This window comes from Ylistrum balloti, unplaced genomic scaffold (genome assembly GCF_031769215.1).
Source record: "Ylistrum balloti isolate Yb309-2 unplaced genomic scaffold, AGI_CSIRO_Ybal_v1 Utg369640, whole genome shotgun sequence".
NCBI classification, from domain to species: Eukaryota; Metazoa; Mollusca; class Bivalvia; order Pectinida; family Pectinidae; genus Ylistrum; species Ylistrum balloti.
This window is the reverse complement of record NW_026781901.1, coordinates 1,364,299-1,389,685: the sequence shown is the minus strand read 5'-3', so window position 1 is coordinate 1,389,685 and position 25,387 is coordinate 1,364,299. Positions and strand designations below refer to the sequence as shown.

The 25,387-nt window shown below is 35.0% G+C and overlaps 1 protein-coding gene across 1 annotated transcript in view; it reads left to right on the top strand.

Moving 5' to 3' along the window:
- The window catches only part of LOC132553628 (epoxide hydrolase 4-like), a 29,957-nt gene extending 5,060 nt beyond the window's left edge, over positions 1-24,897 (top strand). Inside the window, exons 2-6 of the mRNA XM_060217889.1 lie at positions 5,011-5,135; positions 14,922-15,034; positions 18,152-18,320; positions 19,192-19,355; positions 22,911-24,897. Of these exons, the coding sequence (XP_060073872.1) occupies positions 5,011-5,135; positions 14,922-15,034; positions 18,152-18,320; positions 19,192-19,355; positions 22,911-23,179 (840 nt within the window). The 3' untranslated portion in view covers positions 23,180-24,897. The remainder of the gene's footprint in view (positions 1-5,010; positions 5,136-14,921; positions 15,035-18,151; positions 18,321-19,191; positions 19,356-22,910) is intronic.
- Positions 24,898-25,387: the final 490 nt, after the last annotated feature.

Sequence of the window (25,387 nt, the reverse complement as noted above, 5' to 3'; positions counted from 1 at the left end):
CATTTCTGCCTGTTTAGTCAATCCCTCATACCATAATTTGAATGCTTATTGTTATGATCACAGCTATGGGTTGTCCAGTTGTTGGTTTATCAGGGCCTTGAAGAGATCAGTAAACAGTTTTCATACTTGTAGAAAAAATATACAGTGATACAATTTGCTTTTTGTACTATGTGTTGTATGTGACCACTGAAGCTAGGATTCTGGTGTGATGTAGTATCCTCCAGTTGGACAACCTTAACCTTGTCTCCTGAACAGTGCTCTGGAATTCTTTTGGTGTTCATGTAAACTGTCATGACCATATCCCTGTTGGGAGAAATTCTCAACTGATTCATAAGATGATGTAAATCTTGTATTCTTTCATCTTAAAGATTGGTGATGCTTTTATATTTTGAATCCTTTGCAATCACAAGAGTTGTGTAAGTGGAACATCCTGGTACATCATTGATATATAATGAATAAAGAGTATAGGATTTCTTCGTATAATAAACTTCGTTACTCGGATCCAAGGCATGTCAACAGCTTGATGCACAAATAAATTGTGAATTGGGAAGGAGCTGTTTGTGTTGTCTTAACTCTCAACCTGAATTCTACCTATTTTTAGTGAGGACTTGGTATACTTTTGTATCCACGGCAGTTCCCAGAACAATTTACCGTATTATCATAGATTGTGGGAGGTTGTGCATCCACCCCCCAACCCCACCCCCCTGTGTTGATACTTTGTTATGGTATACCAATGATAACAGGATGTCTCTTTGTATCATTTACTAATGATCTCTGTCCTTTATCACTTAAAAAACATTTTATCCATTATACAAGGTATAATCTGGTTGGTTTGTTACAGGTTTCTCGTTTCCTTGACTTTTCCTTTTGTGAGGCGTTGTCTCACTAATGAACATCTGTTTTCTGGCAATGCTAGTTATCTTGTATAAAGAATTTTATCAAGTGTTTTCATAAAATCCATGGTCCTATACATCTTTCAGCTCACCACTGACCAACATATCTGTATTGTCTAGTAAGTTAGAAATGTTGACATTTAGATAGAAAATTAAACTACTTTTTACAAAATTAGTTAGCTGTCTCCATATGCTATATCATATGACTTTCAGGAGTTAATTGCTGTTCTGAAGAATAAATGACATGTTATTCTAATGCCTTGTAATAAGCCTATTACAGTGTTCCCTGACTCAATTAGAGGTAGTGCTTCAGCCTCTGGACCTATTATAATACAAAAAAATGAATACGTGCATAACTGGGATTCATAAAAATTTCATATTGCTATTTTCATTATGTGATTCTATGTATTGGAAAATGTGCCATATATTTCATAGATGAAAGCTCTAAACCCATGGTACTGTAACATCAGTAATATGATGTTTCTAGATTTAATGATCTTTTTTCTACACTTTCACATGGTATAGATATGTTACCCATATGAATAATACTATATGTTTATCATGGTTTTTTTCAACATACATTGATTCCACCGATAAGATATACTGTGTTCAGATGAAAATTCTAAATTTCAATCAGTCATACACAGTGTCAATGGATGCCATCGGTATCTTGTTATTTGTGAGGAAATTACCACAGAATGGACAGAGAGCATAAGTTAATTATACAACAGTATTAAAAACACTTGTACAATAGTAAATAAAACTCAATAGTACTACATTGTATTCCAGTTACATGTGTAGTGTAATTTGCTGTTATATATTGATGGTCCTTGATTGTATGATGACTTAAATGCAAAGAGTTGCTAAGACATCTAGTTTTGTGGATATCAAATGTATAAACATGCAATGATATTAAAATTTTGTGATAGAAAAAGGAATTTTTATTATAAGCAATTAGTATGTACAAAACATCAAGTTGAGATAAAAATGTGGAAAGGAGTGTCTGAACCTCTTGACATTCCCGAAGACAATGGATGATTGTTTCCTGTTACACAGTGTGCATTAAGGGCTAACAACTAAGTTTTATGTAAAAAAGTGTTTATTACCAGGCTATGGTGTATAATTCTACTCTGGAGCTATTGTAATTTAGAGTTTTGTAGACTAAGAATGGTATTTTAAATATATCCCTTCACTTCTCCATCATCAAAATCAAATTTTGAACAAGTCATATTTTTAAAAATTTCTAATGAAGTGGAATTGGAGGATGAGAGGTTCTTTCTAAAACAACGTCATGATTTCTAAAAACAAAAAACATTGACAGCAGTAATTAGACCATGGTTTTGTAAAAAGTTGATACTTATTTGAAAGATTTATGAAAACTCTTGAAGGGAGAAAAAAAGTCATATATCATCTACAATTGTAATTAATTGTAAACTCCAGCCTTAAACCAATTTGCATAAAAACAGCCATACCATTTGTCTTAGTATCTTCATTATACCAAGAAGTGTTTCTAGAATTGATTCCTGTCTACAAAAAGATTACATTTATTAAGTATATCCTATGCTTTGAAGACATCTTTCTGGAAGAAGTTACGCCAGTTTCACAATTCAATTCACAATTATACAGTTTCTTGAGATCAACTATTGATTTTAAAATAGAGACCCATTCCCCATGAGAATAAAAAGTTGTGTTTATTTATTTAAGATTGAGAGAATTAATGAAAGCTTGCATGTCTGTCATCTTCAGATTTCCTTTAATATACATTGAAGTTTTGTGAAGCAACGTCTTTATTAATCTTCTGACACGACATTCCAAAGAAAGTGAAACAATAAGGAGTGGAGTGATTTTTCTGGTGGATTGGGTAGAGTAATAATTAGTTCATTCAGTCGTGATATAAACAAGAAGATTTGATAACATTTATCCTGCTATTGTGTGTACCATCTACTCCAAGTACTTAAAAGAGCTTATATTTACACTTGTTTTATCACTATACAACATCACAGGATTAAAATGTGTATCATACTAGCATGGAAACATTGACCTTTGAACTTAAGCTTGAAAATGTTGCAGGGACCACTTTTGCCAAACGCATAGATTTGTTTATATTTTAATGTACGCAGGTGATGTTTTTATTTGATAATCAAAAATGTAAATAAGATTTAAAAAATATTCAAAAAACACATCATAAATATTTCTAATATAGTTAAAAAAATATAAATTACCTAATATGCATTGCTTTGACATTTTGTCAACTACAACATCAATGTCAAAATGTATGGAAACTTTCAAAACGACATGTTCAGTTCTTCACCTGAACAAATGAACACTTTCAACAGCTCTGATGTTAAGGATTTCAACAACATTTTGACATTAATCAGATTGAATATGATAATCTGTGAAAATGTTTCTGTTTTTCTTTTTACTATCACACATAATAAGGGAATTTTTTATCACTGCGGAGGAAAAATTTCACTTTGTTGTGAAGAGTCATGAGTGGCTGTTCAACTCATTAAACCCTCTCCCCACCAATTACTTTTCTGGAGTTGTTATGTCACATACTAACAAGGATTGCTCTACAGAAAAATTATGATGAAGAGACCCTGACATGTAAATATAGGGGCTGGATTTTACTTTTATTAACCATGTTCCTCTAGGAATATATCCTAAATGGGGCACTAACCATTATTTTGTCTCTGCATGATATTCAATGTATGTCAATTAGAGAATTATGTGCAATAATTTGTAACATTTTATCTCTAGCTGTACTGTTATTTATAAATCTATAATTATCATATTCTAATGTTGGGTTAAAATTAAATTAAAGTCACCACACAGTATTTTTAACCATCAGATAGTTGATTAAAGAACTCTGTATTATCCAGATTTTGTCCATACTGATTTATCATAGTTAATCTGGTGCCACTAACCCCAATGAGCTATTATGCTTTCTTTTCTGTGTATACTGTTCCTTTAAAGTTGTGTATTGAGATATATTTGGGTTCTTGTTATATTTATATATCTTAGACTTTGATAGTATTGCTTTCTGATATTGTTAAAACCTTTTTTGATATGAAAAAGACATTAGTACAGATTTTTTAAGATATGACAGACTGCCAAGTCTTACTGTGGGACAGTGGTGCATTTGGCAGCTAACATAAACTAGAACTGTACAGGAAATGGTAACACACTTGATCATATCTCACTCCTTAGAGTCATCCCACCAAGTCTTATATATCGTACATCACTTGGCAGTGTTTATAATGTTTGTACTTTACCATTCACAGTCCTCCATAACATAGTTTCCTATCTAACAAGGTTAAATTGTTAATTTGATGTCAACACATAAAATTTTGGGCATTTGTTGAAAATGAACAAAGATTTTTTAAAATATTATCTTTGTTACCAACTGTCTAATACTAAACTCAGGAACAAGTGTCAAAACTAGCAAGATTTGTATCTAATTCACACACAATGTCCACACTAGGCAGGTTCCATTGTACAAATGAATTAAGTAACAGTAAGCACACCAATACCGTGAATACTAATAGCTATGAGCTGACATATTGACTTTGGTATCTCACCTTCATTAGTTCTGTAAATATAGAATGATTGTATGCCCATATTTGGAATACAGTTAATAAAGATCTGGGCTACACATATTACATCATTTTTGGCTCACCTGGCTGGAAGGGCCAAGAGAGCTTATGCCATCTTCCATCCTCCCATCCATTGTCTGTCTGTACATCTAGCATCAACTTTTCCACTAATGAGGATCCACTTAACACACATTTACGCAAGTCAGTGAACAGGGTTCCATTGAATACACAAAATAACGAGGTTCCACTATGTATTTTAACAGAGAAACTGCTGTTACTGAATATCAACACCTGTCACTAAAGAAACACAGTTAACACAGTCCACTCCACAATTCCTTTCAGGGGTAGTAATGATTACACACCAGAAAAGGGACCGTTTGCATTACAAAAGCAGGGAGGGTATTGTTAAGCGATGATGAAGTCAACAAGACAGTGGAAAGGATCAATTTTATTTGATGTATTTAAGAAAATGCAATTAGAATTCTTGATTTCAAAGTCTTTTATTTTTAATGTTTCCACAGCATGTGAAGCTGCACTATGTGTCCAATGGAGATGAAAGTAAACCCTTGATGCTGTTGATCCATGGATTTCCAGAGTTCTGGTACTCCTGGAGGTTTCAGCTCCGTGCCTTCTCTAAGGACTACAGGTTAGAAATTAATAGAGATGTTACAGACAAATTTCAGGCTGTTGTGACAAATTTCAGGCAATTGTGACAAAAAGTTATTTGATGAGAATGCTTTTTCTTTGTATAATTAAATAAACACATCTCCCTCTGTAATTAGCACAATGAGAGCTTTTTACTCAGAAATATATTCCAAAGGATGCATGGCAGAAATTTTAAGGATGACTTGGGTGAGACATGAAGTACGGATGTGTAATGACAGTTTATAAGTTAGGGTCAGACCTGGAGGCCTGTAATTAGCCCCCTTGAGTCCTGTAATAAGTCCTCTGGGGTCCTGTAATAAGCCTGACACCCGACTTTGATTTGGAAGTAATATGTTGGGCCCCTGAGGTCCTGTAATAAGCCCAACACCTGACTTTGATTTAGAAGTAATATGTTGGCCCCCTGGGGTCCTGTAATAAGCCCACCGTCTAACTTTGATTTAGAAGTAATATGTTGGCCCACTGGGGTCCTGTAATAAGCCCACCCTCAGACTTTGAAGTAACTTGTGGCCTCATGGGCTTATCATCCTGTAATAAGCCCAACACCTGACTTTGATTTAGAAGTAATATGTTGGCCCCCTTGGTGTCTTGTAATAAACTCAGTATTAAGTAAACCAGATTAGTGAAAATATTCAATTGTTGTCACAGAAAAAAGGGTATTTCAGAGCAAAATTAATGCTTAAAATACCAATCTGACCTGCTGCATCAAACCTACAGCTGTGAAATGACAAAGAATTTCCCCAATTTTTAATATTGAACATTTTCACTAATCTAATTTTAACTCTAAGCAATCTGTGGCCAGCAAAGCAAGAGAAGTTAGAATGACATGATATATAAACAACATGAACATATAGCTGTAGTCCGGCAGATTTCACCATTAGGGTATGAAGTGGAAACGCTTGTGTAGCAGTGATGGGTACCATATGGTTCCATCCATTAGAGGTAATGAATCTACCTTGTGAATGTTTCCTTGTACCCCATGAGTCTCTGTTTAGAGTTAAGGGGATCTGGAAATTATTCTCTGTCAAATTAGTGCAAGTCACCGTTTACCAGGTCTGTTGGGTTGAGTATTGCTAGTATACTTTGATTGATAAATTGTGATTGAACAAAATATATTGATGAGACAAATGAATATTTACTTTAAGTAACAATATCTTCTTCCAAATTTTGTATTTAGTTGAATTTTCACTTAGATGTTCAATACAGACTGTGATTATGGTAGTGTGATTAAATTATTAGTCCAAGCTTCAGTCCACCAGTAGAGATATTAACAAGTATTATATACTGATTCATTTGATTTGATCCTGTACCATATCTGTTTAAATAATGGCGTTACTGAGGAATTTTAAAACAGGCACTGAAACATTGTTAGTAATATTTCAAATAACAAAAATGACAGAAACCAAACAAAACCTCACCTCTATAGATTTTATCTTTCAGAATGATGGTACTACTTCATGAATTTTTATTTCCAGTTTCGAATAATATCAAGAAATGTTATTCTACTTTCTTGGTGAAGATAGTAAAGATACAAGGTACCAGTATGTGGCACCTAGGTGCTTCCATTGTGAAGATAGTAAAAGTACATGGTATTTTGTTTATGGAAATCAATGGCATATTCGCTCTTGTTATTCACCTGCACCAAGCATGCTTATATCAAATACAGTACCTCTCCTAGCATTTTTGAAGGTTTTGTAGCCTGTTTTTTATGAATTGCTTAGAGACCTGGGCGATTGTTGGATTAAATACGGTGTGAATTAGACATAGATATCTGAGTCATGACACATCACTACACTAACAAACCAACTAAAAATAGAACATCTTAGTCATCGAAGGTTATGATTTCTCCAGAAGATAAGTTGATGAAGTTAAGGAAAAGACTGTTATAATCTATTAATCTTATTTCTAGACATGGACTTATAACCAGACACTGACTTATAACCAAACACTGACTTATTACCAGACACTGACTTATTACCAGACACTGACCTATTACCATACATGGACTTATTACCAGACACTGACTTATTACCAGACACTGACCTATTACCATACGTGGACTTATTACCAGACACAGACTTATTACCAGACACAGACTTATTACCAGACACTGATTTATTACCAGACATGGGCTAATTACCAGACATGGGCTTATTACCAGACATGGATTTATTACCAGACATGGATTTATTACCAGACATAGGCTTATTACCAGACATGGACTTATTACCAGACATGGGCTTATTACCAGACATAGGCTTATTACCAGACATAGGCTTATTACCAGACATAGGCTTATTACCAGACATGGACTTATTACCAGACATGGACTTATCACCAGAAATAGGTTTATTACCAGACATGGACTGCTTACCAGACATGGATTTATTACCAGACATGGCCTTATTACCAGACATGGACTTATTACCAGGCATGGAATCTTACCAGACATAGGCTTATCACCAGAAATAGGTTTATTACCAGACATGGACTTATTACCAGACATGGACTGCTTACCAGACATGGACTTATTACCAGACATGGGCTTATTACCAGACATGGACTGCTTACCAGACATGGCCTTATTACCAGAGGTGGACTTATTACCAGACATGGACTAGACATGAAATTATTACCAGGCAGGGACTTATTACCAGACATGGCCTTATTACCAGAGGTGGACTTATTACCAGACATGGACTAGACATGAAATTATTACCAGGCAGGGACTTATTACCAGACATGGCCTCATTGTTAAATAAATATGGTGTACACATTGGTATAAAATTGAGCCTTTGCTTTTCTGTGTTGTAGTTAATAATAAGCTGAAAACTTTGGAAATAAGAATAAAAATAGTGTGGAAAGTACAAACATATGACAGAAGGCAATAAAATGATTTATGTAAGGATGATGTAATATCTCAGACGACTGGCTTATGCTATAACCAGCAATTAAACTCTCCTTAGAGAGCTGCAAATCTGGGTTGTTATACCAGTGTCTATTGATTAGTACACAAAGGAAGGATTTACATACAATATTGTATTTCTTGGTATTCAATAGGGAAAACAAAACGTCAAAAAAAATTAGGTGCATCATCTGTTTGTCATCGATGTAAGGATATAGAGAGCAAAAAGTGTAGTGAAGGATGAAGGTTGATTGCAGAAAAAAATGAGGTACTTTAGATGTTCTTTTTTAAGCAGAAATCTTATTTTAGCACTTTTTGCTAAGGAAGTATTCAACTTAGATAAGATTACACTAAATGAAATATCTCTCAGCTCTTTATATATCAACTGTTGCGAACACTAATTTGCAAAGAAGTTTTTATGTGATCAAATTGAGTACTTTTCTAGTATTTAATGTTCCTGGTGTGGTAGAAGGTATAAAAAGGGATTGGACAAGTGGGAAGTGGAGAGGAGGGGTACGGAATGGTGTCAGAGAGTTAATATAGCATAGATAGGGGATTAGATATAGAAAAGAATAAAAAGGGAGGGATGAGAGGGGAGAGGAGGAAGGATAAAGAGTGCTATGGGAGAGACAGTGGGTTGAAAAGGAATAGATTCGGAAATAGAAACAGTGGGTAGAAAAGGAATGGATCTGGAGGTAGAAACAGTGGGTAGAAAAGGGATGGATCTGGAGATAGAAACAGTGGGTAGAAAAGGAATGTATTTGGAGGTAGAAACAGTGGGTAGAAAAGGAATGGATCTGGAGGTAGAAACAGTGGGTAGAAAAGGAATGGATCTGGAGGTAGAAACAGTGGGTAGAAAAGGAATGGATCTGGAGGTAGAAACAGTGGGTAGAAAAGGAATGGATCTGGAGGTAGAAACAGTGGGTAGAAAAGGAATGGATCTGGAGGTAGAAACAGTGGGTAGAAAAGTAATAGATCTGGAGGTAGAAACAGTGGGTAGAAAAGGGAACAGATCTGGAGGTAGAAACAGTGGGTAGAAAAGGAATGGATCTGGAGGTAGAAACAGTGGGTAGAAAAGGAATGGATCTGGAGGTAGATACAGTGGGTAGAAAAGGAATAGATCTGGAGGTAGATACAGTGGGTAGAAAAGTAATGGATCTGGAGGTAGAAACTGTGGGTAGAAAAGGAACAGATCTGGAGGTAGAAACAGTGGGTAGAAAAGTAATGGATCTGGAGGTAGAAACAGTGGGTAGAAAAGGAACAGATCTGGAGGTAGAAACAGTGGGTAGGAAAGTAATGGATCTGGAGGTAGAAACAGTGGGTAGAAAAGGAATGGATCTTGAGGTAGAAACAGTAGTTAGAAAAGGAATGGATCTGGAGGTAGAAACAGTGGGTAGAAAAGTAATGGATCTGGAGGTAGAAACAGTGGGTAGAAAAGTAATGGATCTGGAGGTAGAAACAGTGGGTAGAAAAGTAATGGATCTGGAGGTAGAAACAGTGGGTAGAAAAGGAATGGATCTGGAGGTAGAAACAGTGGGTAGAAAAGGAATGGATCTGGAGGTAGAAACAGTGGGTAGAAAAGGAATGGATCTGGAGGTAGAAACAGTGGGTAGAAAAGTAATGGATCTGGAGGTAGAAACAGTGGGTAGAAAAGGAATGGATCTGGAGGTAGAAACAGTGGGTAGAAAAGGAATGGATCTGGAGGTAGAAACAGTGGGTAGAAAAGGAATGGATCTGGAGGTAGAAACAGTGGGTAGAAAAGGGAACAGATCTGGAGGTAGAAACAGTGGGTAGAAAAGGAATGGATCTGGAGGTAGAAACAGTGGGTAGAAAAGGAATGGATCTGGAGGTAGAAACAGTGGGTAGAAAAGGAATGGATCTGGAGGTAGAAACAGTGGGTAGAAAAGTAATGGATCTGGAGGTAGAAACAGTGGGTAGAAAAGGAACAGATCTGGAGGTAGAAACAGTGGGTAGGAAAGTAATGGATCTGGAGGTAGAAACAGTGGGTAGAAAAGGAATGGATCTGGAGGTAGAAACAGTGGGTAGAAAAGGGAACAGATCTGGAGGTAGAAACAGTGGGTAGAAAAGGAATGGATCTGGAGGTAGAAACAGTGGGTAGAAAAGGAATGGATCTGGAGGTAGAAACAGTGGGTAGAAAAGGAATGGATCTGGAGGTAGAAACAGTGGGTAGAAAAGGAATGGATCTGGAGGTAGAAACAGTGGGTAGAAAAGGAATGGATCTGGAGGTAGAAACAGTGGGTAGAAAAGTAATGGATCTGGAGGTAGAAACAGTGGGTAGAAAAGGAATGGATCTGGAGGTAGAAACAGTGGGTAGAAAAGGAATGGATCTGGAGGTAGAAACAGTGGGTAGAAAAGGAATGGATCTGGAGGTAGAAACAGTGGGTAGAAAAGGGAACAGATCTGGAGGTAGAAACAGTGGGTAGAAAAGGAATGGATCTGGAGGTAGAAACAGTGGGTAGAAAAGGAATGGATCTGGAGGTAGAAACAGTGGGTAGAAAAGGAATGGATCTGGAGGTAGAAACAGTGGGTAGAAAAGTAATGGATCTGGAGGTAGAAACAGTGGGTAGAAAAGGAACAGATCTGGAGGTAGAAACAGTGGGTAGGAAAGTAATGGATCTGGAGGTAGAAACAGTGGGTAGAAAAGGAATGGATCTGGAGGTAGAAACAGTGGGTAGAAAAGGGAACAGATCTGGAGGTAGAAACAGTGGGTAGAAAAGGAATGGATCTGGAGGTAGAAACAGTGGGTAGAAAAGGAATGGATCTGGAGGTAGAAACAGTGGGTAGAAAAGGAATGGATCTGGAGGTAGATACAGTGGGTAGAAAAGGAATGGATCTGGAGGTAGATACAGTGGGTAGAAAAGTAATGGATCTGGAGGTAGAAACAGTGGGTAGAAAAGGGATGGATCTGGAGGTAGAAACAGTGGGTAGAAAAGGAATGATTCAGAGATGGAGAGGATGTGGTTAGAGGCGATGTAGGATGGTATTGAAGATAGCTGTAATATTGATATAAGAGTATTGAAGAGGTTCAAAAATGGTTGGTAAAGGGAGATTTGATTAAGAAAGAAACAGATGTTTGGGTATAGAATGACAATGAGATAGAAGAGGCAGAATGTAAAATGGTAGACGTTGAATTAGGATGCAGAAGCTAGTTTTGAATGGTTAAGAAAAGGTGTAAATAGTTCAGGTAGAATTAGCACGAGAGTTTTCATTATACAGTAATTTGTCGCTACCCACACCAGTAAATGTTGGTATACCCCGAGATTTTACATGTCTGGCTGATAACAGTACACATACCTGCCCTATCAAAGTAGATAAATTAGTGTCTGGAACGTTCTGTAAGGATGACAAGTGTTGTCTGACAAGTGTGTCACACATGGTTATCATGACTAGACTTGTTTCTTCAGTTCACAAATTGGGAATACACTTATTACATAAGGGGAGCATTTGGCCACATAAATTTCCCCTACATATGAGAATTTGTGGAGTGTTAAATGTATATTTAAGTATTTATTTAATATGCCATGGTACATTGTTCATGAAAATAATCCCCATACATACAGTTTGTAATGCCAAGTTTACTTTAGAATAACTCTAAAAACCTTGAGAAAGCAGCGAAGAAGCCATGTTCAGTAGATACTTATGGCAAGCATGAAAATGATTAAATGTATTTTCAGTTACTTTGGCATACTTCTTCCTGTACCAGTAGTTAAGCGTACTGTAATGTAACTGAGCCCAATTAATCCCTCAGTTTGCCATTCTCTACTTTACTTTAATGTTCTTAATGAACTTTCTTTATTTGCCCAAGTTTAACCTTCTTGACATATTTAAACTTTCAAATTCTGTAGTTATCTTTAAGTAAGTAAAGCTACATCATTTAACACATATGTGACCAAGGCTTAATGGTGTGTACATGTGTTTTTTTATCTGTTCAGTTTCAACATGTTCAGGATTGAAGGAGTTCAGTATCTTTATTTAATTTATTTACTTTATTTTTCCATATTTTTTTTTCCAAACCCACAATTAGCTGTCATCACTAAGACTAGCTCTCATAACCAGATAGAGCCTCGACAACCTGCCACCCAACTTCAGTTTCTTTTTTCAGTTTCTGTTAAATGAATCTTGCCATCAGAAAACATCTGATCAAAATTTGTATAGCATATTTATTACTACGGTACTGGATAGTGGTGTAGTGTCAGTGGGCTGTTACATGGGCAAGCCAGGGTGCTAGCTACACGCAGGCCTGACTTGGCAAAGACATCCAATGCTATCACTACCCTGATAAATCCTAATCCCATCACCAGCTACCAAAAAATCACTACTGTTTTCTGATCTTTTGACCTCTGTATCGCCAGGTCTCCCAGTGTAGTACAGTTTTATATACCAAACATACTTGTAAAAATCTGTGGTATTGTAAAATATGAATTCTCACCAGTGGTTATTTTAAAGTCCTGCTCTTTGTTGACCATTCTTGGGTTACTTGGCCTGGAGCGTTAAGTGTGTTGTAGCCTAGTATGTCCATTTCCTGACCCCTTTTCAGTGCAAATATCTTACAGAGATTGTGAACCACACAGTATATTAATAGTTAAATGTGATTTGTAAATGCTTTTATCACATGTTTTTTATGTACCTATCTTCTCTACTGGTGTTTTAAGGAACTAGCATGCCCTTTCCTTACTTGAGAGCTACCATGCCATTGTGATATTTTTTGTTTTGTTCATATTACTCCCTAATAAATCTAATCCAGCCTCTCCTGATCTTTATCAGTTATTTCTAGTGAGACATGTAGTATGTAACATGCCACTGATCCAGTTCAGATCTTATTGTGATAAAACTGCCCCAGGTAATTGAGAATTTACTCTCTCACTGCTATATATGACTACCGGTATTATCATAAAAGGTCTTTTTTGATGAAATCCAAAATGTTGCAGTTTTTGTCAGAATCAAACAGGAAGTGACACAATTAAAATAGTCACTGGACAAAAGGTCAAGGTTACACAGATCAAATGTAATATGTCTCAAATCGTCTTTGTCTTGGTACTTGTATTGGGAAGAGTTATTGTTGTGAATTGAGGAAGAAGATATCATCTACAAGGAAATAAAAAAACACTTGAATTTGTACCTTTGAATACTTACCCCTTGACATCACAGATTACACTGAAAAATCTTACTATCACCAGAATATCTGAGGTCAAGGTCACCGAGATCAAAGTTTTTACTAGAAGTAGTACATGTGACAATATTCTGGAAAAGAAGTTGCATTACAACAGTGAGTCATAGTCAGCGAAATAACAAAGACAAAGGATAATGATTGTACTTAATTTGTTTCTGTTCAAACCTGCAGACAGAGATTGAGTTTAAATGCTGTGCTCCAATATGTGTCTAATATTGTAATCACAGTGTCTGTCCATCTGTCTGTCCATCAGGACTTTTTTCTGTGCGATAACTTTGAGTTTGCTTTGCCCAATCTAAATCAAACTACATACAATTTTTCCTTGGGATTTTGCATTTTATATCCCAAGTAGCAAGGTCAAGGTTACTGTCATTATGAATAGAAAAAATTAAATTCTTGAATGTATGTTATTAGAGGGTGGGTTGGTGCAGGGTGGGGTATTTTCAGCCACATAGTGGGGCCCTTTCTGACCTGTCAGCTCTCAAGTTCTAATTGTTTGTTGATTACTAAAACAATTCTAGGAATCATGTTTCCATAATTATTATTACTGAGGCTGAACCATTTCACAAACTGGTCCTTTATTTATCATGAAGTGTGTGTATTATAATCTGTTAGGTTAACTATTTATGTTTTGCTACTTTTCAGTGTAATTATCAGCAAGTTTTCATTCCATGGAATAACATATTTTCATCTCCATGGCATACTTTGCTTTCCTGTGTATGAAAGTTTTCTTTTCTTCATCATTGGTTCAATTCCTTGCTTCTTTCTTTAGCTGGATCCTTAAAGATGTTACTATGGCAACGTCCTTGCCAGCTCCATGATTCCTTAATGATTCTGTTCATGTGTGAAAAACCTTGCAGTTGTTGTTAGTAAAACTCAATCTCATTAAAATGTAAAAATATGATAATGTACTTAGCAGGTATTACTGGGAACAAATCTTAATGAGATTAATGAGCCCATTTTTTGTGTTAATATGTATGTAAAAAAGTTATATTTTAAATCTACTGCTGATAAAGTGTCAGTGTATTTATAAAAATGTGAAGATTGTAGATTCAATACATGTGTTTGTAGATATCTGCAAATGGTACTAGAGAAAAATACTTACAGAAATGTATAGATCATATTAGTAATGAATAAGTGTACTTCAGTGAGTATTGTAGAAGGTTATAAAATGATGGTGGTATTGTTGTATATATAGATCATCACTGATGGTATTGTTGTATATATAGATCATCACATCACTGATGGTATTGCTGTATATATAGATCATCACTGATGGTATTGTTGTATATATAGATCATCACTGATGGTATTGTTGTATATATAGATCATCACTGATGGTATTGTTGTATATATAGATCATCGCTGATGGTATTGTTGTATATATAGATCATCGCTGATGGTATTGTTGTATATATAGATCATCGCTGATGGTATTGTTGTATATATAGATCATCGCTGATGGTATTGTTGTATATATAGATCATCACTGATGGTATTGTTGTATATATAGATCATCACTGATGGTATTGTTGTATATATAGATCATCACTGATGGTATTGCTGTATATATAGATCATCACTGATGGTATTGTTGTATATATAGATCATCACTGATGGTATTGTTGTATATATAGATCATCACTGATGGTATTGTATTGTTGTATTACCAGAGTCGTGGCAATTGACCAACGAGGATACTCTGAGTCCGAGAAACCAAATGGCTACAGCAACTACTCGGTTGATAAACTAGTGAGCGACATAAAGCAATTGATTCCAGCTCTTGGTAAGTTTCGTACCAATTTTCCTAGTGACTTAATTTCTACACCGACTGTATTACATTGCTGTATATGTCACAGTATAATTAGCCTAATATACAGGGATATCAAAATTATGATAATATATCAGTACAATTACCTATATGTATCAAGTTTATTTCCTGAAACAAATTCACAAAATTTAGTTTATGTCTATATCATCATTGTGTGGAGATGGGGGGAGTGGCTGTATTTAAATCTGTGTGTAAGTAGTAAAAATAATAAAATGTTAATTCATGTTAATACTTGGTGACACTTGTTAACTCATCTGAACTCTTATTTACTCTGGTGAACTCTTGTTCCAAAACGTTTTTAATTGTGTTTTTCTACTCACAATTCCACATCATTTGTGATGAAGTAAATGTTCTTCAGTCAAGATGGATGATATCTTCCACTTTCATGTGTTGTATTGAAGTAAATGTTCTTCAGTCACGATGGATGTTATCTTCCACTTTTATGTGTTGTAATGAAGTAAATGTTCTTCAGTCACGATGGATGATATCTTCCACTTTTATGTGTTGTAATGAAGTAAATGTTCTTCAGTCACGATGGATGTTATCTTTCACTTTTATGTGTTGTAATGAAGTAAATGTTCTTCAGTCACGATGGATGATATCTTCCACTTTTATGTGTTGTAATGAAGTAAATGTTCTTCAGTCACGATGGATGTTATCTTTCACTTTTATGTGTTGTATTGAAGTAAATGTTCTTCAGTCACGATGGATGTTATCTTCCACTTTTATGTGTTGTAATGAAGTAAATGTTCTTCAGTTACGATGGATGATATCTTCCACTTTTATGTGTTGTAATGAAGTAAATGTTCTTCAGTCACGATGGATGATATCTTCCACTTTTATGTGTTGTAATGAAGTAAATGTTCTTCAGTCACGATGGATGATATCTTCCACTTTTATGTGTTGTAATGAAGTCAATATTCTTCTAAGTTGTTTTAGGATCCCCTGTTGGCTTTAACACCTTTATACACATGATACTTTATTTCTAGCCATCATTATCAGATGTGGGTTGTTCAAATCACTCTTTATCCTTGTTCCATTCATTAATCTGTGGTCCACGGTCTAATTTTTTAACCAGAAAGAAAAAATATGACAGGTGGCATTCTTGTTTTTTTTTCCCATTTCTTGAGAGGTAACTAATGGATCTTTTTTTCAAGTTTTGTATGTAGATTAATCTTGATCCCTGGTAATGCATGCTTAATTCTGAGACTTATTTAAAGTTGCCTACATAGATATCTTGGATGTTTTCTATATTACTTGAGATTCATATTGTACTTTTCTATCAATCAAAAATTATGAGTATTTACAGCAGGCAGAAGGTCCATGATTTATCTCCTTGTTAAACACGGCATGTAAATAGATAAATTGGAGAAATTTCAATGCTACAATAAAAACCACATTCCATGGTTGTATGAAATTGAACATTTCGGAGCATTTGTTATGTTAGGATGTGATTTACACTTATTAGGTCATCTCACTGGAACGGTCATGATGACCTATAGCCATCATTGTGCTATGTCTGTGGTTGTCCGCCGTGCACCATCCACTCTCCGCTGAGCATACACTTTTGACATTTTAAACTTATCCAGTTTCACTGGTGCCATTAAGCTAAAAATTGATGGGAATGTTAAGGAAAGGTAGCCAACAAAGTGTTATTTTTTGACCTTGTCAAAACTTAGACATGGCAGCCAGGGAGGCCATTTTGAAACATGATTGCGCAATCATGGTTATCCTGTGCAACTCCTATTTCAAACTTCTTCTCAAGTTTCACCAGTTGGATTGATCTCCAACTTTACTGTCAAAAATAGGTAACGCATGTTACAGTTACCTACTCCTCACCAAAATAACCATCTGCATCATGAAAAACAGCTTCTTAGTAAGATTTCATTTAAAGTAGAAACGAAACCCTTCTCCCTGCTGAAAGTTTTTGTAGTCAGATGACCATTAAGGCCTGTGTGCCTCTTGTTATTCCCTCACTACAAATGTTGGAGGGCATATGTACTTACCAATTTTTTACTTATCCTTGTCTTCACTCTAACCACATCATTCCTCAGAGCTTTTGATTAAACTAAACACATATCTTGGAACAGTTCGAAATTCAGGGCACCAGGGTCATGGTCACAGTTACCATTGCTCTTTTTAGAAAATCCTTAGCATTGCCCAAGTGACTTCATTTCTTCAGGGTGTTCAATCAAACTTTAAGAAATTGTGCTGAAGTCAAGGAGAGTATTGGTATCATATGCTATACCTTGTTATCTAAATGTTGATATTGTAATTGTAAATAATTTTTTAAGTACATGTAGTTTTGTCGGTGAATAGGATGTTTTAGAGAAATTCTTACCTTTTGAATCAATGCCATTTGTTGCCAAATCCAGGGAATCATGAAACAATAGAGTGAAAACTGAAGTTACATTTCTGACAGAATAATGATAGTGGAATTTATTTGCATTCATAATAATGATACAATTCAATAAATGTCACAGGATTCTGTCCAAATTCAGTCTGAACCATTCTTCGGAGAAGGGACATCAATTTTGTATAAACGAAGGGTCTTGGCCCCCTGGGGCAGAAGGGACAGGGCACAATAGGGGAAATAGAGTGAATTCTTTAAAATTGTTCTTCATCTTAATGAATACTAGGTTCTGTTAGAATTTGAACTAAACTATGCTAGTAGGAAGGGAAATCAATTTTTTATAAGCCGTTGCTCTTAACCCCCTTGGAGCTGGAGGACTAAGGCCCAAAAGGGGAAATAGAGCAAATTCTTTAAAATCCTTCTTCTTATGTAGGACTGTTGGTTCTGTCCAAATCTAGTCTGAAGCATCATTTGGTGAAGAGAAATCAGTTATTATAAATCTTGGGTATCTATCTTCAAGTGCTGTGACTTGGCCTAATAAGGTAAACAGAGCAAAATCTTTAAAATCCTTCTTCTTCAGTAGGAATTACAGAATTCTGGCCCAATTTAGTCTGAAGCATCCTTTGGTAAAGTAAATCAGTTTTTATAAATTTTAGGTAACAGTCTTCAAGAGTAAATAGCAAAAATGGGAAATAGAAAGATAAAATGAACTGTTGTAGGTCACAGGAGCGCAGTAGTGGTCGGCCATGACTGGGGTGGTGCTGTTGCCTGGGCATTTGCCATGAGGCATCAAGATATGGTTGACAAGCTAATTGTCTTGAATTGCCCACATCCATCCACCTTCAGGAACTACCTTCGACAACACTTTGAGCAGTTTAAGAGGTCATGGTCAGTATGCAAGTTATCACTTTGGTGGAGTGAGAGAAAACAGATTTTTAATTTACAAACCTACTCAATGGTCTGTGTTGTTTTATCCCTTTATTGATCTGTCTATGAATTAAATCTGGGTGTTTTTAAAGTTTATACAAAACCTGTCTTTGATAAATGTTGTATATCTCTGGTGTGCATGTTGTAGTTTATTATATCCCCAATCAAGGCAGGGTAAACTGTAATGTCTGTTGTTCCTTTATTCTGTTGTTCACATCACCAGTTTCAGACAATAATGTTAATGCTAATGAACCGATCAAACTCTAAATTCAAACCTTATTGAACTTGATCTGTTGCAATTGATTTCCGGTTCAAAAGGTCAAACGTCAAGGTCACAATTACACTGTACTATTAATAGAGAATTGGTTTCTGTCCAATAACTCAAGTTCCTTGAACTTAATAAATTCAAAATACTGTGCTTCCCAACACAGGTGATACTCCATTGGAACCCAGTAATGTAGATACTTGTATTTATTTTATAAGTTCATATCTTTATTTCTAATAAATGATAATATTTTAGACAACATTTTTTATTTCAATTGATTGTAAAAGATGTGCAGTTTGTGAAACTGGATTTACTATTTCAAATCACTGAATAGTTTTGAGTAGGTATCATTCAGTGGACAGTATCCATCCCATATCACTATATCATTTAAGTAGGTATTTCATCAAGCAAGCAGATTTACACCGTGAGATATTACTATAGAAAGCATGTCCATGGCAATTCAAGTGAGATCAGAAGATGTTACATGTGTGATAACCTGTGATTATTGTTGCATTTTTACCTCCACATGTACATACAATTGCCTAGTAATTACTTTTACCTTGACAGGTACATGTTTTTGTTCCAAATACCACACCTGCCTGAGTATATAATGAGCAGAGATGATTATAGGTCAATCAAAGAAATGTTTACTGGCAAACGTGGAGGTGTAAAGGTTGGAACAGTTTCAGAGGATGATCTTGAAGCATACAAATATGCTTTCTCTCGTCCAGGTAAGTACTGAAATGTTTTCTCTCATCCAGGTAAGTACTGAAATGTTTTCTCTCATCCAGGTAAGTACTGAAATGTTTTCTCTCATCCAGGTAAGTACTGAAATGTTTTCTCTCATCCAGGTAAGTACTGAAATGTTTTCTCTCATCCAGGTAAGTACTGAAATGTTTTCTTGTCCAGGTAAGTACTGAAATGTTTTCTCTCATCCAGGTAAGTACTGAAATGTTTTCTTGTCCAGGTAAGTACTGAAATGTTTTCTCTCATCCAGGTAAGTACTGAAATGTTTTCTTGTCCAGGTAAGTACTGAAATGTTTTCTCTCATCCAGGTAAGTACTGAAATGTTTTCTTGTCCAGGTAAGTACTGAAATGTTTTCTTGTCAAGGTAAGTACTGAAATGTTTTCTCTCATCCAGGTAAGTACTGAAATGTTTTCTCTCATCCAGGTAAGTACTGAAATGTTTTCTTGTCCAGGTAAGTACTGAAATGTTTTCTTGTCCAGGTAAGTACTGAAATGTTTTCTAAGTACTGAAATGTTTTCTCTCATCCAGGTAAGTACTGAAATGTTTTCTCTCATCCAGGTAAGTACTGAAATGTTTTCTCTCATCCAGGTAAGTACTGAAATGTTTTCTCTCATCCAGGTAAGTACTGAAATGTTTTCTCTCATCCAGGTAAGTACTGAAATGTTTTCTCTCATCCAGGTAAGTACTGAAATGTTTTCTCTCATCCAGGTAAGTACTGAAATGTTTTCTTGTCCAGGTAAGTACTGAAATGTTTTCTCTCATCCAGGTAAGTACTGAAATGTTTTCTTGTCCAGGTAAGTACTGAAATGTTTTCTTGTCAAGGTAAGTACTGAAATGTTTTCTCTCATCCAGGTAAGTACTGAAATGTTTTCTCTCATCCAGGTAAGTACTGAAATGTTTTCTTGTCCAGGTAAGTACTGAAATGTTTTCTTGTCCAGGTAAGTACTGAAATGTTTTCTCTCATCCAGGTAAGTACTGAAATGTTTTCTCTCATCCAGGTAAGTACTGAAATGTTTTCTCTCATCCAGGTAAGTACTGAAATGTTTTCTCTCATCCAGGTAAGTACTGAAATGCTTTCTTGTCCAGGTAAGTACTGAAATGTTTTCTTGTCCAGGTAAGTACTGAAATGCTTTCTCTCATCTAGGTAAGTACTGAAATGTTTTCTTGTCCAGGTAAGTACTGAAATGTTTTCTCTCATCCAGGTAAGTACTGAAATGCTTTCTCTTGTCCAGGTAAGTACTGAAATGCTTTCTCTCATCCAGGTAAGTACTGAAATGCTTTCTCTTGTCCAGATAAGTACTGAAATGCTTTCTCTCATCTAGGTAAGTACTGAAATGCTTTCTTGTCCAGGTAAGTACTGAAATGCTTTCTCTTGTCCAGGCAAGTACTGAAATGCTTTCTCTCGTCCAGGTAAGTACTGAAATGGTAGCCATTATGTCCCACCTCATGAGCATCCTAGTGACCCCAGAGATCTGGATAATTAAATGTACCATGGATATTTTTTACCTATCTATCAAACAGTATTTAATCTTATTTTGAATACTGCAAAAGTGACCCCAGAGATCTGGATAATTATAGAGCAATCATTTGTTGTTGTGCATAGGCAAAGTGTTCACTAATTATTGATAATTGTTTAAATGAAATTTCTGACATTTTGACCTTTTAAGTTTGCTCAAGCTTTAGAAAAAAGGCACACTACTACAGACAATATTTCTGTTTTTTATTCCCAAATCTCAATATGTTCTTCATTAGCTAAAAGCTTGATTGCACATTCATTGATTCATTCAGGCATTAAATTCTGTGTTGGGAGTTGATCTGTGTGTCCAAAAAGCAAAATTATTTTTTGCAAAACATTGTAAGTTATTTTTGCTCAACACATTACGTGATAATACTAAATCATGTGTTTAAATTGGGTGGGAACAGTCGGATTTGTTTGATTGTGAGATCGGAGTAAAATGGTGACAATTTATTGCCATTTTTGTTTGCAATTTATTGAAATGATATAGAAACTTATCTTGATGAGAAAAATATACCTTGTCTTGAAACAATAGACAAACGTTGTATTGACAAGATTGGAATGTACCTCAAACTGCACTTTATTTTACCTGTTGATGATACTGTTATCAGAAACATAGATGGTTTACAATAAGCATTCAGTGAATTTAAGCAATACTGCAATACTTGGAAGTTAACAATTAACTCAAGAAAAACCAAAGTTGTCATTTTCTCAAAAAGGAAATGTACAAGAACTCCTCATTTTACACAATGTAACGTAGAATTAGAAATACTTGAAGGGTGTATCCATCAAGGCATTAGAAATACTTGAAGGGTGTATCCATTAAGGCATTAGAAATCCTTGAAGGGTGTATCCATCAAGGCATTAGAAATACTTGAAGGGTGTATCCATCAAGGCATTAGAAATACTGGAAGGGTGTATCCATCAAGGCATTAGAAATACTTGAAGGGTGTATCCATCAAGGCATTAGAAATACTGGAAGGGTGTATCCATCAAGGCATTAGAAATACTTGAAGGGTGTATCCATCAAGGCATTAGAAATACTTGAAGGGTATATCCATCAAGGCATTAGAAATACTTGAAGGGTATATCCATCAAGGCATTAGAAATACTTGAAGGGTATATCCATCAAGGCATTTATTAAGCTGAACTGTAGCTTTTTAAAGCAAAGAAAAATGATGCTGAACAAGAACAGGAATAAGTTTTTGCTATCTCTTAAAATTTAAAAAAAAACTATTACTGCCAGTTGATCTACAGTTGAAATATTTTGATATAGTAATCATGCCAGGTCCCTTGTTTTCATCAGAAACATGGGGATTTGAAAATACAAATATCATAGAAAAAATCTGTGTGGCATTGTTATGTAAGAAAAAGAGCCAATTCCATTGTTTATGGTGAGCTGGGATCCACTAGACAATGAAATTAGATGTAGAATACATAAGATGTGAAAAATAGACAGAAGAATCAATAGAAACGAATGATTTGATGATGTTCTTAACTACTCTAGAGGAGTAGACATATTCCATATTTAGGGCAAAGTTTGCACCAGAAAACTATTTTAAGCTTAATATAAATTCTTGATGCCTTAATATAAATGTTGTCATTTTAAAGTTAAAAAAATATACAGATGAGAAATACAGGCCCTGTGAATCTAAAAATAATCCTGGCTACGAGTGACTGAAATTCTAAATTCAAATGAATTGAGTTCTCTCTTTCCTGATTATTTAGTTACCTGCTCAAATTGTAATCCAGGTCAGATCTGAAATTCAGTAAGACAACAAATGATTACATACTTATAGTTCAAATTGATGAAAACATTTTGTATCACTTATAATCAACAAACTAAATGAAGTTGATTTTGCTAACTTTTTCAGGTCTAATATAAAATTGATCAATGGGTAATGATAGTCACCACATGTCTCTGATGACTTGTTATGAAGTTATAAGATAGATGCTGTTTCAAGTAAAACACAATACATAGCAATGGAATAATGACCTAGTTTCTGTTATGATTATTTACAGGTGGTTTTACCGGCCCATTGAACTTCTACCGATCAGCAATGAAAAGTAATATGCTTACTGTAACAAATGTCCCGAAGATTCAAAAACCCACTTTGATTGTGTGGGGCTGCAAGGACATGGCTCTATGTGAAGAACTTCCAGCACTGGCCAAGGATTATGTCACAAACCTTACCATCCAGTATATCCAGGATGCCAGCCATTGGGTCCAAATGGACACACCTGATATTGTTAATGAGCACATGCGAGATTTCCTTCAGGAAATCAATTAGAGTACATTGACAACCTCTAATTTCACTTCTGAGAAATTAAAACATACATGATTAAGGGATGTATATGACGTAACAGATAAGTGCTACCTATGTCTATGTATTGTGAGTGTAGAACAAGAAGAATTTCCAGGCATTATTATCAGCTTTTTGTTAACCAGAATGTTTAAAATGTCACTTTAGCTTATGTGTTGTAATAAGAACTTTTCCCATGTTTGTCATTTATCTGCCTAGTGTTCCTTTCTGTGCACATCTTCACAGAAGGAAATAACACGGGCTAATGTATTCAAACAGAGTTGAAATGCTGTCAATACTTATAAATGAAAGTCAAGGTCATATATAAACCCATGGAAATGACCTTGGCCAAAAGCGAAGTTCATGGAAGTGAGATAAATAATATGTGTAAGAGAAAGAGGCCCATTTGACATCTAGTGAAGAAATACTTGAATATGATGACATTTTATTTGTTCCATGCCTCAATATGATCCTCCTGCATCCTCTACAGGCTAGTTTTTGAATTCCAATCATGAAAATATATCAGATGAAAATTTTTAAGTTACTGCATATATTTTTGTGGAGTTCAGTTTTCATGGTTTTTCAAAAAATCATTATTTCTTGGATATTTGATTTCATGGTTTAATATAGCTTAATTAATGTCCTTGAATAAATTACAGAGGTATATCTGTTCATGGACATATGAATTCATGGGTAAAGATTACCCAGGAAATCAGTGAAAATAATCTCTCACAAAAATATGTGATGTCACAGTATGTTGGTTGTAACCTTATCAGTAGAAAGTTTTTCATGAAGTGGTGTCAGATGAGATTTTACAAGAGACAAAATGTACTTTGAAAGTAAACTTCTTTTTAGTAAGCCAAAGATAACCAAAGAAATGTTATTGTGTTTTTGTTTTACCTCCATGTAAGACTGTTTTTGCAGAGAGATACAGGTTGTTACTATATTTAGTTTATAATAACCTACAGAAGTATCATCAGTACACTACCTGTGATCAAATCAATTTAAACTCCAGAGTCTTGTTAATCTTCTATATTAAATAAGATTGTATGTTGGTCCCTAAGGTTTCTCTGGTGAGTGAATTAGAGTAAATACGGTGTAATGACTGAATGGATAACTGTCATACCACGGGATCAAGAATTTGATGAATGTCGCAGGGAAATGATGAGGTAGATATAGCACTTTATCATTGAGAGGAGCACTTATGTTTAGTACACAGCCACAGGGAAATGATGAGCAAGATTTAATATGTGCCAGGTATAAATAATTGTTTATTCTTGAGAATGGAAAACTTCATGTATTAAGTTTTGAAAGGAAAAGTACAATGTTGATTGATTTCTTTTTTAATTTGCAAAGTTGCACAAAATGTACCTGAAATATTTGTATGCATTAAGTTGTCAAAATTGTCCGTATTTCTCTAGATTTATATCAGCAGTGAATGGGTTATGTGTTATTTCATTGTTTTGATTTATTTTTTCAAAGAAATGATATCATTTAAAATCCATGTTGAATTTTGTGATTTTAGAAACCTTTCTCATGACTTTTGATAATTTCTTAAATTTGCTTGTGATAATATTGAGTAACATATATTATACACATATTACTGTATGTACAATCTATCGTAGTTGTGTTGTAGTTTACTCTACTGGCTTTAAAGCTAATTGTCATTCTATGGTAACTTGTAATTAACTTTCTTTTTATACATAAATGTCTTCATTGATTAAATAATGATTGAAAAAAAAGTGATGTTTCATGATTTTTTTTCTTACTGCCACTTCTGAAGCGAAGGTAGACCAAATTTTGCATTACAGATGACAATCCATTTAGGTTTCCTTTCAAAAACACTTGAATTTTGGATTGAAATGCTGCATATGATTGGTCCTGTATTTGAATTTTAGCACCTTTATTTCTTCTTCAATTGATGAGTGAGTGCGTGACAACAGAGGTACTAGAAAGAAGCGAGCTTGAGGACAGATGATCAAATGGTTGTTATTTCACTTTGAAATGGTTCTTAGAAATAAGGAAAGTTTGTCAAAATCTAAATATAGAATTAACATGTACTTGTAGCATGACTTTCCAACTCGAGTGTTAAGTACTGAAAGAATATTTCACAACTTGAAGTGTAGGTCCCCTTTTGTCCCTAGTTGTGTCCATTTAGTTTTAAGTATGAATGTGGACGACAAAATTGTGGAAAGA